The 17060-nt window shown below is 33.5% G+C and overlaps 1 protein-coding gene across 2 annotated transcripts in view; it reads left to right on the top strand.

Annotated features, from left to right (window-relative positions):
• The window catches only part of LOC128998290 (acyl-CoA-binding domain-containing protein 5), a 79497-nt gene that overhangs the window by 29053 nt on the left and 33384 nt on the right, over positions 1-17060 (top strand). Inside the window, exon 1 of one of the 2 annotated variants that reach the window (XM_054424364.1) lies at positions 3526-3744. The exons of the other annotated variant lie outside the window; for it this stretch is intronic. Within the exon in view, the coding sequence (XP_054280339.1) occupies positions 3684-3744 (61 nt within the window). The 5' untranslated portion in view covers positions 3526-3683. Of the gene's footprint in view, positions 1-3525; positions 3745-17060 lie in introns of those variants that run through there. 2 annotated transcript variants of the gene reach the window in all.

Below are 17060 nucleotides of genomic sequence, written 5' to 3' on the forward strand. Positions count from 1 at the left end.
TTACCTCATGCACGTAAACTGGTACGGTAGTTCATCTTATATCTTTAGAGGGTCAATTTAGACCAAATTTTAGCAAATTTTAGACCAAAGATATAGCAGCTTATAAAGGTTAGTAGTTTTACTCTAGACAGATTTGAAAATTAAGAACAAATGAAAAAGCAATCAACTAGTACAGATTTTACCAAAATGACAAAGACAAGACAAGTGGAACTGTCACACTATAGTGCATAGAAGGAAATCACAGAAGGTATCAAGAGCATTCCTTGAGGTCCACTTATGTGGGACTATGTAGTCTAAGTCGTGAATAACACTGCTTTATTAGTGAGACATTTTAAGTCACCGAGGTAATGGGAGGAAATTGAAAAGTAATGATACTTTCCATGCAAAACTCACCAATATTTCATGGAAATTTCCCCTCACAGATATTTACTGACACAAATAAAGAAAATAATATACTAACAAGCCTGCACTCAAAATTATTAAGTTTAAATTGTAAACTCAACTAAATACGAGATCAATCATAAGAAAAAATAGTTAGACCAAAATAAGATGTAGAGGTCAGGCTCTTCATTGCTTTTGGCAACCCAAGACTTCAGGTATCCGGTACTGGGCAAACATTGGACAAGGAACGGGGGTATGGGTTTTGCCCTAAAGGGAATACCCATTCCTGCCTTTTTCAAGCCGCCCCTTGCCACAAAATGTGCTGGATAACACAAAGACATGGCTTTTAATAACCCCTAACTCATTTTTGAAGAGCTCAGATGAGCAAGAAGCGAGGTAGGAGCAGGAGCAGAACCCTTTAGGGTATCTCCAAGGTCCAAAGATCGTTCGTAACCAGCAAACTATAACTTGAGAATGTTTTCACTGCTGGTACACTGCAAGTGCACGAAGGAGATAGTTTCCCCCCAGGAACTTCTTTGACAGGTAGGGAAGGAGCCAGTTCAGAACATGGTAAGATGGAGTTTGAAATGCTGCTGCCAAAAACTCCTTTGAATCATTACGGAGGGAATACCGTCAAAGAAGAGCTGCCTTAGGTTCATCTCTGAACTGCAGCTTCTTCTTCAGCAGTTAAACTATATTGATGGTGAGGAATCCAACCTCCTGACCAAGAAAATATGGGCCTCATCAAGATCATATAAGGGAACCTTGAGGGTCCAGACCAACGTCAAACCAAATACAATAATAAATCAATAATAGGCCAATAATAGGTCAATAAAAGCCAGCTTCCCAGCGGCAAAGGACTGTATTGAGTCCTCGAGATGAATGGCATGAAGAGGCACTAGTTAATTCATGAGCGTGAGCTTGTGAACTAAACCTTTTGGCCCCAAAACCTGACAGAAAGGCTGGTTCTAGCAAAGCTAAGGCAGCAAAAGATAGCTTCCCATGATCCATCAGCCAGGTAGGTACCTACGTCGAAAATAACTTCTGGTGCAAAAAAACCTAGGCTAAGAATGCCTAGTACCACGATATCCTGATCTTTTGCTGATGCCTTAGGTGAGATCATGACCAAGGCCAATCTCCTGGAAATGAGAACCATAGTCAAGTTGATCAGTATTATCATACCCAAAACGGGGAAGTTCTCCTCAAACTGGTTAGTTCTGACCGCCTGGTCACAACTGGAAAATAAATTAAACATGCACATGATCCTCTGAAGAGTAGAAGTTGGTAAGCGCTCTCTTGAGACGATTCTCAGAGAGCTGAATGAGGTCGATGTGATGTAACTATAGGCAAGCTGTTTCCCAGACGATGAAGGCGAGGTAGAGCACTGTGGAAGGAATATGCTATAGCCTACAATAAATCGTACTATCGATTTGGCTTGTTAAAAAATGTGTTGTATTTGACAGAGAATTTGAAATCACATCATTATAAGTCTTTTTGTAAATGTCATATTGGGCCTATGTATTACTATACTTGTTATTCATACTTGTGTAAACCGTCTTGATTTGATGCAAATATTGAATAGTGGCTGTTTGTCGTAGAAATAAATAAAATTACAATAAATACAATTTTTAATTCGCATCAGCGCACACCGTTGGTGGCTCATTTCAACTAAGCCAATTTAGACATGGGTATGGAATGTCTACTGTCTAGTTCTATTATTAGCCAAAGCCACCAAATAATTTTAACGTATAGTGGTTTTAATTACCTTGTTCTGTCCAAAACTATCCTATGTAGTTCGTAGTGACTACAGCTGTTTCGTGCTGCAGGAGCGAACATTTGACATGAGGAATATCTAATGACTGCTTAGTTCTTGACATTCTCCTGGCCTGAAGATGTGCTCCTGCAGCACGAAACAGCTGTAGCACGGCCGCCTTTAACTCCAGGCTGCGGCCTTCGAACTGGCAACGCCGCAAGTGGTGTTGTAACAGCTGATTTTTTTTGGAAGCAACTAATGGTATTTGTGTATATACGAAAGATTGATGACTGGACTATGGCAATATTGACTCCGCTTAAAAATGTACAGATATAGATTTTAATTTATATTGTTTCAATTTTCAATTCTGTATGTTTTATTTTCAATATTTTAATAAATTTATGTTCATAAATTAAAAATTAAATCAATAAAGTGCGAATTAATGAGCTGATGTCACCTGTCTGCCATGTTATCTTATGGGACGTCTGTCACTGAACAACACCACTTGCGATGTTGCCAATTCTACCAGGGGCCCATTATATAATAAACTACAAGTTACAAGTTACAACTTGTAACTTGTAATTTCCATTAGATTTGCATTGGGCGATCAGCTGATTTACTAATAATATTAGTTTGTACTTTATTATGAAATGGGCCCCAGGCCGCGGCCTGTAGTTAAAGGCGGCCGTGGCTGTAGTCTCTACGAACTACATAGGATCGTTTTGGACAGAACGAGGTAATTTAAACTACTATACGTTAATTCAGACGATCCAGAGGCCACACCATCAAGAAATAACTTTAGTTGCAGTAAATAATACCATTGACTATACATTACCCAAGGGGAGATGTATAATCAATGATAATACCATAGACTAACCAACACAAGTAGACTTCTCATCCCATTGTAAATTTTGAAGCCCGTCTTTCGTGTCTAGTTCATGTACGTGACACATGGGCGCTAGTGTCGACGAAACTTTGTTTCTATTATTTTAGGGTTAATTTCTTGATTTGTGCTTTACTGTTTGGTTATATAACTAGGGGACAGGTTATTGTTTATGATTATATCGTATTATTTGGTTAAACGTGGTTTTAAATGGCTGTAATAACGGGAAACAAATTGTAAACAAAACACGACCTCTACAGAAAACCGTACAGAACTAACAATAAAATTGTCTTCAGCTGTTCCATAAGGATGAGAAATCTACTAAGGGAGTATGTTTTATCTATGATAATACACTGTTAATCAGTTGAGTGTATGAATGTACTTTCTACAGTACAGCTTCGAGAGAATACACCTTGTATCCTCTTTGCATTGTAATGTTCTTCCCCCTCTTTTAACTAGATAACAAATAAACAATTAACAAAGTCAGCTGTAACTCGTACCTGTCAGTCTCAGTGTCGTCAGTCAGTCAGTCTCCTCTACGCAGATTCGTTGATGTGATTCTTTGGATTTGTCTATGTCTACTAGTGTTTGGTAAAATAGAGAAACAATAAAAATAAATCTAGTTTACTTATGTTTATCGTGAATTAATCTGTGAGCTTCTGAGCTATGTCAATCCAAGAAAAGTTCGAGAAGGCTGTGAATGTCATAAGAAATTTACCAAAGAATGGTGAGTACCCTTGTAACTTACATCAATCTGAGAGTGAAAGGTAATAGGCTTTCACAATACTACACTTATGGTATTTAACATAACATAATACTATTTCGTTCTCTTAAGTCACTGTCAACCATGTAAAAAGCGGTTCCATGTAGGAAATAATCAATAAATGTAGGCAAGCATACAATTAATGAAAAACGCCCATTCTGACCAAACTGAATTCTGAAATCTGTTTGTTTACATACTTCTTTCCCGGGACTAGAATCTTACCTCCTGGGAAGCTTCATATTTCAAATATCTTTGACGTTTTTGTAGGGCTAGGTCTACTCAAAACAGTCCTACACTGTCAGATTTGAAACAATCTAGGTTCAATCAGACTATATTAAGCTACAGTACCTCAGTTCTTTTCTTCCATTGAATGAAGTTAGTTTCCGATTGAAACCTATGCCTAACAAGCCTAAATGATTTTCTTATGCCTAAGGTACTCCGGATGTTTCAGTAAGCAGATTTTTTTTAGGTACAACTATAAATATGCTAGGTTATAATTTGTAATTTTTTTCTAGGCTATTAATAATTGTCCTACCCATATACAGACTAGAAGAATCTGGAGTTATTATTGTGAGGCCTATTTAGTATCTTTGCTAGTAGCAGTTTTGATGACATAGACTAGTCATAAGTTTTTGGAAGAAAGCGGCCCAAACCCTTCAGATTTTTATGGACTCGTTGAGTTTGATTTCTTCCCTCTCTTATTAAAATCCAAGACGCTAACAACTAGGCTCCTGACACACCCATTAGCCGTTATCGTTTATAGTTTGATTGTTTAAGATCATATTAGGGATCTACGCTTCAAAACCAGTAAAAAAAAAAAATTACACTACCGGTAACTTATAATTGCTTTTACACAATCTATACTGAGATAAACCTAGAAACGGAATTAAGGGAGTTAAAACATGGTTTACTCATAAGACTATTGTGTTCAGGTTAATTGTTGAGTTGTCGATTTAGCAATATTGCTAGTGGTATTTACTTTACATCTTTGCAACCAATCTTTTTGTAAATTTTCTCAATAGATGCCATTGATTAAAGTTTTCTTAGTGAGTTTTTTATCTTTCGTTCCCTTTGGTGCATCATATTTCTCCCAATATTACAAGATAAGTATTCGAGTTATCTTACAATATCACATTTTCCATCTTGCAGGAAATGCCTCAAGATTACTATCTATGTAGCTGTCGGATACACAACATGTACCCACTTTTAAGCATGCAGCTACTTACTATACAGTCGCGTTACTCTTTTACATTAGGCCTACCATGAGTTATTCTCCTTTTGAGTATCTAGATGCAAGGAATGTTAAATGACAGGAAAATGCCTTGAGAAAAATAGCCATCTTTATCTATAGGCCTATCTTACTACCAACCAAAGCAACGTAGGTTTGCGTGTAAATCTTTTTGCATATTATTTTATGGCATGACTGAGTAAGCAGTTAGACCATCCTATCCTATTTTTACTTCCACAATTACAACAATTTACTGTCTTCTTCCGTCTTTAAAGGTTAGTCTTACATGCATGTTTCTGCAAGAAAATGTATTTCACCTAATCAACATTAACTATAGTTAAGTTAATTAATTATATACTTATTATATTATAATTAGGCTAGGCCTAATTATATTAATCAAACTAGGCTTTTTAAAAAAAAAAAGATAAGTTTGATTGGTATAGGCCTAATCAAAACAAAAGGGAATTGGTTTGAAAATGTTTTTTAGCAAATTTTACATACATGAAATAATTAATTACCGTACCGGTAGGTCTTATGGTAAGACCTAGACCTGGGATCGATCTACTTATTTGTTGTGATGTCTCCAGGAGCCAAAAACACCATTCGTTCAAAATAATACTTTTTGGTGTGTCCGTTAGCACAATAACAAAGTAATGATCGGATTCTGATGAAATTTGGTAAAATTGTGTAAATCTACATTAATTCTAAGAAGTTCACGAACCAGCAAGACCGGACTAAGGGAATGAGGTTGTTATATGGGATAAAAAACGGGTTTTACCATTTTTTACTCTCAAAACACAATTTCAACACTTTTTTCTAGAGCTTGGAAAAAAATAATGTATTAAACTGAAGTGTTTTACATACCTGACGGTTACAGAGGAAATAAAAAAAAAAACTGCTAACTTAAAAATCCCATGTTATTCTTATGGAGAATCAATATACTGTTGTAGTTTGCTTTGTTTATGTAGGTATACATTTTGATCGAATTTGCCAAATTTGTTTATTTCTTACTTCATACTTTAAGCTATCTTTATCTCAATAAAAAACACACCTTATTACCTTCCCTGTAGCAGCCTCCTCCTACTTCTTAAAATTAATGTATTTTAAATATTAGGAAATACATCTTGACAGTTTTAAAAGAATATTTTAGTGGAAATCCAGCCAGGTAGAATTTCGCTTAGTCTGCAGGTATGCTGCGGCAGGGGTATTTTTATGTCCCACCCTCAAATTCTACGATGTTAAAGGGTTAAGGAAAAATCCATTCATAATTTACAGGATTTGAACCCAGGGCCTTGGGAACCTAAGTCCCCTATCTACCACTAGACCAGCTTGCTCCCGGTTTGAAAAAGGATATCAGGAAGGATTATTAAGAAACTAGGGTGGGTATAGGAGGTTAGTCAACCACAGGAAACTTAATTGACATCCTTTAATTTTCATCAATATAGCCTATTTCTATCATGGGAATCATGAAATAATTTATCTTTTTGTTTTTTATGAAGAATTCATCATCATGAATATACCGTAATTAACTTTTATCCACAGGAAATATGTAGGCTTAACATATTTTGACCAGGCCCTCAATCAAATTTGGCCCTAGGACCCCATTCTCAGCTTTTTCTAAGCTTTGTGAGAAGAGCTTCAATAAAAACCATAGCACGAAGCTATATCTTATAGAGTACATGGATAAATCATGCATAGGTTCCTGTAAGTCTTGATAACATATTGCTAGATGTATAGAACTGGCCTTATTGTGAGTTTAACATCTTTTCAGCTAAGATAATCTCTCTTTCACGTTAAACCTTTTGTTGGCAAGGAGTTGTATGATGTTCTAAAGTTAAGTGCTAATTTCTTCATATGCCTATCCCCTATACAGTAAGGCCTTAAGGCCTACTTCTTAAAGTAGAATTTTAGGAAAAATAGCTTATGTAGGTAGGTATACATTGCTTATAGGCTATAAACTTCATAACAGTGTAGGCCTATGTTCAGGATAGTTTTTGTAAAAATTACTTATTTTTATTTGTCACAAATTACAACTTATACTAAGGTGAATAAAGTTGTTTGTTAGTTTCAAAATTGTTAAACGATTACAGCTAACACCATTAGTGATATAATTTGTAGTGTTAAAGTCTGTTTTGATAGTTATTGGTGACATTAAAATCTGGGTTAAGTGTAAGTGACTGAAGAGGTTGTACGACAAGAAGATATAGCAAACAGAAGAGGAAGTGGACAGTACATATTTACTCCTCACCTAGTGGTATTTACTTTTAATATTGCAGACTGTTAACTGAAAATATTATGTTCATAAACAAACCAATTCTGTGCAATATCTATTTTTTAAATTTTATTGTTCCCAATAAGCTTATATGTATTTTACTTAATATTTATTGATTGAACTTTTAGTATTTTGTGATGATGTTCTTCAAAACAAAGTGGTCCTTTTCAAATTCATTCATAATTGTCTTTTTTGTTGTCTTTTTTCTTGAATTAGAAGTTTGGTTATGGAGTGCGTTAGTCGTGTTAAAAAAACATCTTCAGGAAGACCAAAGTACAAGCCAAGTAAAATAAAAGCACTGTTAAATGGGTTAAGCAATGCCATTTCTATAAAAAGTTTGTAATGTGGTTGTGTATTTTATGAACTATAATGCTAGTATTTATTTAATGGATCAAATATTAAAAATTCATTGATGTTTTTCTGTCGATAACTCTCCTGCTACTTACATTTTGTTTTGCTTGAAATATTACAAATACCCAACGCTTTTTTAGCGAATTTCCCATATAGGGAATAAGCTAAACCGTAGTACACATGGTAAGACCTGGACCTGGGACCGATTTACTTTTTCGTTTTGAGGTCCCCTGAGGCCAAAAGCGCCCGCCCTTCAAATTCATATATAAATATGACGTATTTATATATGTGTCTGTTAGCGCGATAACTCAAGCAAAAATGATCCGATTTTGATTAAATTTGGTAGAAACGTGTCAACCTCCGTTTAATCAAACGAGTTCGCGAACCAGCATGATCGTACTATGGAAACATGGGTTTCATGGGGTAAAATTGGTTTTTCCTAGTTTGACTCTGAAAACATAAAATTTCACATTTTTTCCAGACTATTTCGTAGAGCTTAAAAAAAGAAATAATTTTTTATATATTGAAGCGTTGTTGTATGCCTAACAGTAACGGAGATAATTTAAAAAACTTTAATTTTAAAATTCCCTTGTTATTCTTATGGAGAATAAATAAAACTGTTGTAGTTTGTTTGTTTATAGATAAATTTTAATCAAATTTGCCAATTTTGTTTATTTTGTGTTATCAACGTTTCAATAAAAACCTCGATACCTTCCCTGTAGTAGCAAACCTAGGTACTCATTAAAGTTAATGTAGGCCTAATTCAATTAGGAAATAAATCTGGTAATTTTCAGTGAATATTTGTGTAGAAATCGAGCCAGCTAAATGGGAATTCGCTTAGTCTGCAGGTTTGCTACGTCGGGGGTATTTATTGTCTACAAATATGATTAATAGACTTTTTCAAAAATGTCGTAGAAGACACAGGAAAGGAACTTAAGTGGGTTTTATCTGTATTGCAGAACACAATTGTAATGGTAAAATTGTTATCTAGTTCTTACTAGATGTTCGGGGCATTGTTTGACCCTAGTCAACTGTTACCTAGTCTTTCAAACACTTTGTTTAAGTAGGCCTACCTCACTTTTGTTTCATATATATAGTTCTGTGTTTTTCAAATGATTTTAGCTTTTATTTTCTTGTTGTCTTTGTTATATTTAAGTTTAGTGAAGATTCCATGTTATAGACCATGTTATACTATCTAGAATCTATGGCCCTTTTTTTGTTAACGAGGTCTATTGTAACATATGTTATTTAATGACCAATAAAGATTTATGATTTATGATTAGAAACCATGAAAATGGTTGAATATGGTTTGGTTAGGTTAAGGTCGGCCTCAGCGTCAATAAGTGTAACCAGTGCAAAAGTTGGAGGTTCACAGACATTAAGCGTAAAGTCCTACGTGTAATACTAAAAATGTATATGATCCTTTTAAAGGGAATGATATAAACTTGTATCTTACCAATCGCACCGTGACTATATAGCTTTTTTCCTAAAAGCTTTATACAGGCAAAATAAATTAAGTTGGTAGAACTTGTGCTTGATTTTGGCTATCAAATAATGAAAAGAGTGTATAATGTAATTGTTACACTTAATAAGTTTTATCAGTTGTTGTTTTACAACCCACTATTAGATTTTAGATTTACCATGTACACATGTGGTCGAGTAGATAAATTTGTCAGACTAGATTGATGGAACCAGAACATAAACATACTTTTTTTGTCAGTGGCGGATCCAGAGGGGGGGCGAAGGGGGTGACGGCCCCCCCCCTCGGGCATACATATACATTTATTTTTTACTGCATGTAATACAGTAGTGCATACAAATTATGTAAAATAATTTGTCACACTAACTCTAGACACGGAAATGGTATAAAACTGCCATTTTGGAAATTTAGTTTACACTATTTTTTTGTGGGGGGTACCCCCAACCCTCCCAGACCCCCTGATGATCCCCCCCCCCCCTTCGGTCGAATGTAAGGGCTGTCTCCCATAAACAAGTTGAATGTAAAACACTTTAATTGTTTTTTGTCCTTCAAAGGCAGTAATTATCTTTGATAATTTAAATTCTATAGGGGGTTGCCCAGTGGGACTCAAAATCTTTTGACCCAAAGTTAAGTTTTGTTATTCTGGGGTTAAGAATTAAGCTACAGCTCATCCAAGGATAGTAACACGTTGATGACAAAGGCAAACAAATTCTGTAAACTACTTCTTGATCAAATAGTGCACTCCGTTCCTCATGACAGAAGGATTTACACATTTTTACAAATTGAAATTAAAAATTCACAAACTTTAATGATGATTGTGATATGTTTAAGCAAAAAATGGAACTGGTATCTTTAGTGATAAATTGTTTGTAGTTTCCTCCAAGCTAAGAATATATAAAAAACAATAGTCTACTCTCAAGCTACTAGTACAGTAGTTGTTGAATGTTCTGACTTCCAACATAACTATATGCAAACACCATGCACATTGTCTTCTAATTACTACAATTAGCCTCACTTTGTTTACAATTAACTTTTAAGGCCCCTAAATATTAATAAGTTTTGATATAGGCCTAATCCATGATAGGTCTAAGCAATTTATATGGATACAGATCTTACATTTAAAATCGTTTGAATTTGTACTGTATTAGAAATTGAAGCAAAACTTAAATATTTTATTTGACTTCAAATTATAGCAGTTTTTATATTAGATCACTTTATTTATCACAACACTTTAAAGTAAATGTTCTAGTTTTGGTGTAAAATTAAAAGTTTAAAAATTCCCCCTGGTTTGTAGAGGTTTCATTTAAAATGTTAAACAAATTAGGTAACCTTTAATGTTGTTTTCTATGTTATTGAGTAATGGCTTTGGGTGACAAACATCTTACTCAAGAACTCAGACAACAACAACGAAGGCAATCTAATATAATTCAAGCTCTTGAACCTGAAATAACAAAAAATATAGAAAGTTAAACAGTTTTCTTCACACAGTCGGTGGAATAGTTAGGTTTTTCTTATTTGTTGAATATTCAGGTTTTTGATAAATTCAGTTGAATTCAAAAGGTATCATAAAAAAGCTATCAGTTTTAAGTAACTAACAAATAAAAACAAACTTTCCAAAGCAAGAATACCAATACCTCCGCCGCAGCAAACCTGCAGACTAAGCGAATTTCCATTTGCCTCATTGGATTTACACTATAATATATCATTAAAAATATCACATTTATTCCCTATTTAAATAGCATTAGTTTAACAAGTACCAGGTTTTCTGCAACAGGGAGGGTAAAAGTGTTTTTTTTTTTTTTTTTTTTGTAAAATGTTAACAGTGGTAGTATGAAATAATTGCATTTTCAAAATTTGATCAAAATATGTTTATAAAAAAGCAAAATACAACAGTTTACTTATTCTCCATAAGAATAACATGGGAATTTTAAATTTACAATTATTTGTAATTTTCTCCGTAACTATTAGGCACACAACAACGCCTCAATATACTAAATTATTTTTTTTTTTTTAGCTCTACTAAATGGTTCGGAAAGAAATTGCAAAGTTTTATGTTTTTAGGGTCAAAAATGGGAAAAACCAATGTTTACCCCATGAAACCCCCCATAAACCACCGTTTTCATAGTCCGATCATGCTGGTTCGCAAACCCATTCAAATAAATGTAGGTTTACACATTTGCAGAGAATTTCATCAAAATCGGATCATTTTTGCTCGAGTTATTGTGCTAACGGACACATATATAAATATATATATATGAATTAGAACGAATGGTGTTTTTGGGCTCTAGGGACCTCAAAACGAAAAAGTAAATCGGTCCCGGGTCCTGGTCTTACCATGAGTACTGCGGTTATGCAGTGACATAGCCAGGATTTCAAAATAGGGGGGATCGACCGACTATACCCCCCAGGTAAAAGGGGAGTCCGGGAAAATGTTTAAAAATATAGGCTTTAAAATGGTCTTTTTTTAGCTCTCTTTTCATTGTAAATAATCAACCCCAACGTCAATACAGTATGATTATATAATTTTACATTTCCTTTTACAAAAAAATATTATATTTAAGACCAGAAGGGGGGGTCCGGACCCCCAGGCTTACGTCACTGGGTAATTGCTTATTCCCTATATGGGAAATTCGCTAAAGCATTAAAGTCTTTTAAATATAGGCCTACTTAACTACCTAGTCATTAGTAATTGATCTTCTTTTATATACATTGTTTACACATGTAGTGTTAAGATCAGAACTAAAACTAAAGTTTATTGTAATCCATGTACAAACAAACAATACGGTATTAGCTTGTAACATTGTTATTTTCCTCCTGCAAAACAAATAGTCTATAAGTAGCAGCTGGAAGTGAATGCAAGGCCTAACTGGACACTGGGGCATTGGCCGTCCACACTGTGAACTTTCACTCAGATCAGAAAGTTATCTAAGTATGCCCGTAACATCTAGTAATTGCTACCTAGGTTACTTTCCAGAGATAAATCATTCCAGGGTCCAATGTCCTTTGCCAACTGACCGTTATTAATGCCGAGCACTGTAAGCATTGAGCGAACCCAATAATGTGATGGATCCCCCGTAGTAACATCGTATTTGGTAGATGTATAAGGATTGAGGAATATTTTATCCAATGACGTTCTTTATGAGATTGTTAAAGGATGCCCAATGTGTTACACTTTAGGAAATGTGAAATAAAATTAATTAACGATTATTGCTGAGTAAAATCATTGACTTTTGACATTTTAAGTATTGCTCGTCCTATTTTTTTTATGAAATTGTGTGCTTTTCTACAGTTTTGAAGTGTGCTTTTGTTGACTTCATATTTTCCCCTCATTTTTGGGTAGTAAATTTTACTGATTTTTTTATTGTAATACTGTACCAGCAGGCATGTTTACAAACTAATCGGGAAATTAGTTTAGTTAGAAATAAATTTAGTTGGAATTGTTATAAAATTGGTGAATTAAAATGAAAATATGTGGTTTTAAACATCAACATTTTCTCTGTATATAACTACCTATTTTCTGTAGGGTACCTATCCTACAGAAACATACCTAAAAATGTCTTCTAAATACCTATAAGGATGACAAATCATTTGTGCAGTTTTTCAATCTAACATCCGAAGCCAAATCACATTATTATAGTGCCAAATGAGTTAGTTGCCAAATAAAAATACTTTGCTGGAGTTAGTTGTCAGTTATGTCTGTGATTTTCTCAATTTACATTTGTTAACACATTTTGAAACAAGTCCTAAACTGCTGCTCATATGTTATTGTATATTAAACTAAATTTTCCAAAAAAATGTTGGTATGGATCATAAATATAAAATTTGAATACGCAATAACCTAAGCCACTCTTGCAAGATTTCAACAGTTGTCTCATTGGTAGTGCAAGTGAAGACATGTTTCACAATTTGTGCTAGGAATGCCAAGGATTCCCAATGGGACTAGTAGGTTCTCAGAAGATTTCAATGTAGGTACATAACATAACATATTGTTTGGTAGAATACTAGCACACAAGAAGAGTGTGAACAGTTGTTAAAACAGAAATTAGTTCTCAATATAATTTCTTACAAAAGTATAGAAGGAAAATTGTTATTATTTAAATTTAATTTAATTTTAAATCTGGTAATTTAAGTATCAAGCATTCATTTCTCTCATGCTTTTATTTTAACAAAAACATACCAATATTTTACAAATTAATTATGTAAATTATTGTTTTATATGTGCAATGTAAATTTTATTGTCAATATTTATAAAGCTAACAACTTTTGTGTGCATATTAATGATTATTTTTCAAATAAGCTGTTTATGAATTCCTATTCTCTAATATGAGCTATGTCTGTTTGTCTGTCTGTAATTTATAACTCGAAATCCAGCAGAAGGATTTTGACTAAATTTTGGAATTATGGACTTATAACCCTGAAAACGTGATTGGTCACAGCCACTACCTCAGGAAAATTTGTATTTCACTACACAGCTCATTTGAAAATTTAAAAATTTAACATTGGCCTTATAGACTGTTAAGTAACTATGTTGGTTGAACAAAATAACAAGGAAATAATTATCACTACTCACATGTGTTTATAACAAGCCATCCAGAGTATACTAGCAAATTACAAAATAAAGTAAAAAGGAAAAAAACATCAGTTGTAACTATTGAGCAAAGATTAAGATTATACTGAAGATTACTCGATATAGTGGACAATAGTTACAAACCATAGACCTAGACATTTTATCGCTGAAATAATAACAACTCTGTAATAATATTATAATATAATAGGCGATATAATATTATTACAGAGTTGTTATTATTTCAGCGATAAAATTTCTAAGTCTATGGTTTGTAATGAAAATGTTTTTCGTAAATTATAAAATGTTTTTTTACAGTATTGTTTTATTTTAACTATTAAACATTAAACCCAATTAACTACAACCAAGAAAGGCTCGGTCCCCCGGTACTTCACTTAAAACATAACCATTGGTGTTTGGACAGATTTGAACCTTGGCATCTATGATAAAAGTAGAAAGCAATCACTTAGCACCAAGAGTTCAAAGTGATTTTTACATATCAAATCAGTACATATTTAATTTGTACATGTTTCAAATTTTAAAATCATTGAATTTGTATATTTTCCAAATTTGTGAAAAGAAGTTCATATCAACATTGAGAGCACCTGCCAGAAAGAAGGACCTGTCTTCGCAGGAAGGAAGGCCCCAAGGTCGCAGGATTACGCCACAGCCACGCCACCTCAACACTTCAATCATCATTTGCGGTTAAGCTTGTAACCCGTAGTCTGGTCACATCAAGTACGCAAACCATTATTTTTTATGGTTCCTCCCTATGACGGCAAACATGTCTGGGAATTATTTTCAGCTTGGGAAACCTGTCTTGTAATTACATCACTTATTATTGAAATTATTATGAGATTGCAGTCAGTCATTCAGCTGCCTGAGTTAGGAGTTGGTCGTTAACAATGGTGTTTTAATTTGTACTAGCAGTTGTAAAAGTACTCTCTGAAATAACACCTTGCATAATGTACGATTTGAATAGTAAATGTGTTTACCAGACTCTGTTCCATGCACATTTGTAGTTGGCCAACTATCAACGTTTTAGTAAATTAAAGCTTGGTAGTTCTAAGAATGTAAATTGTTTGTATGTAGAGTTGTCGCTTGTGGTAGTATCTAATACCATGTTTAGGATAGTGATTTATTTAATTATCTCAAATACATGATTTTTAAAAGAGGTTTGAATTCCAGTCGTGCTGTACCTGTACTTCTATTGGATTCATATTATGAGCAATGTTTATTTTTTACAGAATATTGGGGAATTAATTGTAAAAGACTAATTGGTTTTAAATAACTATTTCTGTCTTTCTTCTTGTCTTCTAAAAAATCATTCTCTATAAAGAATAATAGGCCTACTCAATAAAGTCTTTATTAGAATAAACTAAGTATTTCTTCATACTAGATTCAGTCACTACATCTGCTTTGGTATTTTGATTTGAATGTCTATAGATTTGAAATTTATCCTATTTATTTTAAATTTTTTTAACTTATGTATATGTATATTTTTATATGGATCTAAATTAATACTTGAACTTGTGCCATAATAGACTACCTACTTAAATCTATCAATGAATATAATACAAATACTTGTATACCGCCTTATACATATCACATAGGCCTGCACATACAAACAAACACACACATATATATTTATGAATATTTGATGTGCCTATATACCAATATACCGGGTGTTTAAAAAAATCAGTTTACCGAGTAAGTGTATCGCTTTGAAGCAAAAATCAATTTTATTTATATTATAATTGTATTCAAATTGACACTAACTTCAATGCATTTTTCACAGTGTTTTTTTACTCTTGCAACACTCTTTTTGCATAGATTTTTATTGATGTTTAAGGCTTCAAATTCTCTTGCAAATTGATTGGCCCCCAAGGTCCATTTTAGCCTGCGATCTTACACCGTTAGGCTTTTCTGTGTGGGCGATCATTAAAAATAAAGTTTTTGCCGAACAACTCTCGATGTTCTCCAAATGAGAGCAGCCATCGCAAGAGAATTTAAAGCCTTAAAAAGCAATAATAATCTATGCAAAAAGATTGTTGCAAGTGTAAAAAACAAGGTGAAAAATACATTGAAATAATTTTAATATAAAAATTACACTTAGTTGAAAGCATTTTGAACAATTCGCTTAAGTTTACAACCTATGTGTGGTGTAAATTCAGTTTCAATAAAATTATAATATAAATAAAATTGATTTTTATTTGCTTCAAACAAATATACTTACTTGGTAAACAGATTTTTGAAACACCCGGTACCGGTAGGCTATATCTATATATTACTCGTCAATGCATGAACAATTGAATGGAAACGTTTTCTAGCCTTTGCTTAGTGATTGTTCTGGGTCTATGGCATTATCAAGGGCAGATATGTGTCAGTTAGACAAAGAAAGATAAGAGATGCAAGAATCAAACACAACACTTGATATTGTAAGATCTCTTCAATTACATATAAACATTAACATATCAGAAACATTTTACTCATATTTGCTATTTACGCTAAAATATTATATGGCTTTTATTGAAGAAAGTTCTCAAAAATGGAGAAACTTCTCCTTGCCTAGGAGACTCATCTTTGTCCTCATCTGTTTATCTTGAGGTGGGATCTGAACCACCTGGTCTTGGCGTTATTAAATTGGTGATTGGTGGGATTTGAACCTTCGGCTCCAGAGCAGAAGCTCCACTCCCTAACCATTAGACTAGGTATGACCATCGATAGCTCAACCATCGATGTACCGATAACATTGTTGTGAAAACAACTGCTCTCTGAACTGCCTCAGCTAATTAACCTATTAGCATACTCTACTAGCATTGATTAAACACCCCCTTACGGTTAGTCTATGCTGCTAGCTAGATATGGCAGTTTCTCTTTCACATTTGCAAGACAAAATAAATATCGGTATTAATTTACAATGCTGGAGGTCAGGAGCGCTAACCTTTAAATTTATTTCAATTGTGAATTGATTTTTAAGCAGCTTTTAGAACAAGCACCTCACAAATGTAGATAGTTATCTTACTCACTCTACTCTTGTCTAAGTCTAGTCCAGTTCACAATATTTTTAGATTCAATGTTTTGATTGTTTCAATAGAATGAGTACAAAAAATCAAATTTCTTGTTTCACTTTACAGACGGTATAAAATTACATTTACAGTAAGAAGAAAAAAAATAAAACCAATGATAGGTCACAATAAATACTGTATTTACAATGTTTTGTTATGTTAAGACCAACATTTACATGTTCATCAGAACTAATACGATTCGGTTATGGAAAAAATATTGATAATCCAATACTTTGTACTTGGGCCAAAAACATCAATGTACTAACAAAAACATCAGTAACTTACCATCGATATAAAAAACATTGAACATTGATAGG

Source organism: Macrosteles quadrilineatus, unplaced genomic scaffold, assembly GCF_028750875.1.
Source record: "Macrosteles quadrilineatus isolate MER2022 unplaced genomic scaffold, UCM_ALF_1.0 Scaffold_7__1_contigs__length_78375512, whole genome shotgun sequence".
NCBI lineage: Eukaryota > Metazoa > Arthropoda > Insecta > Hemiptera > Cicadellidae > Macrosteles > Macrosteles quadrilineatus.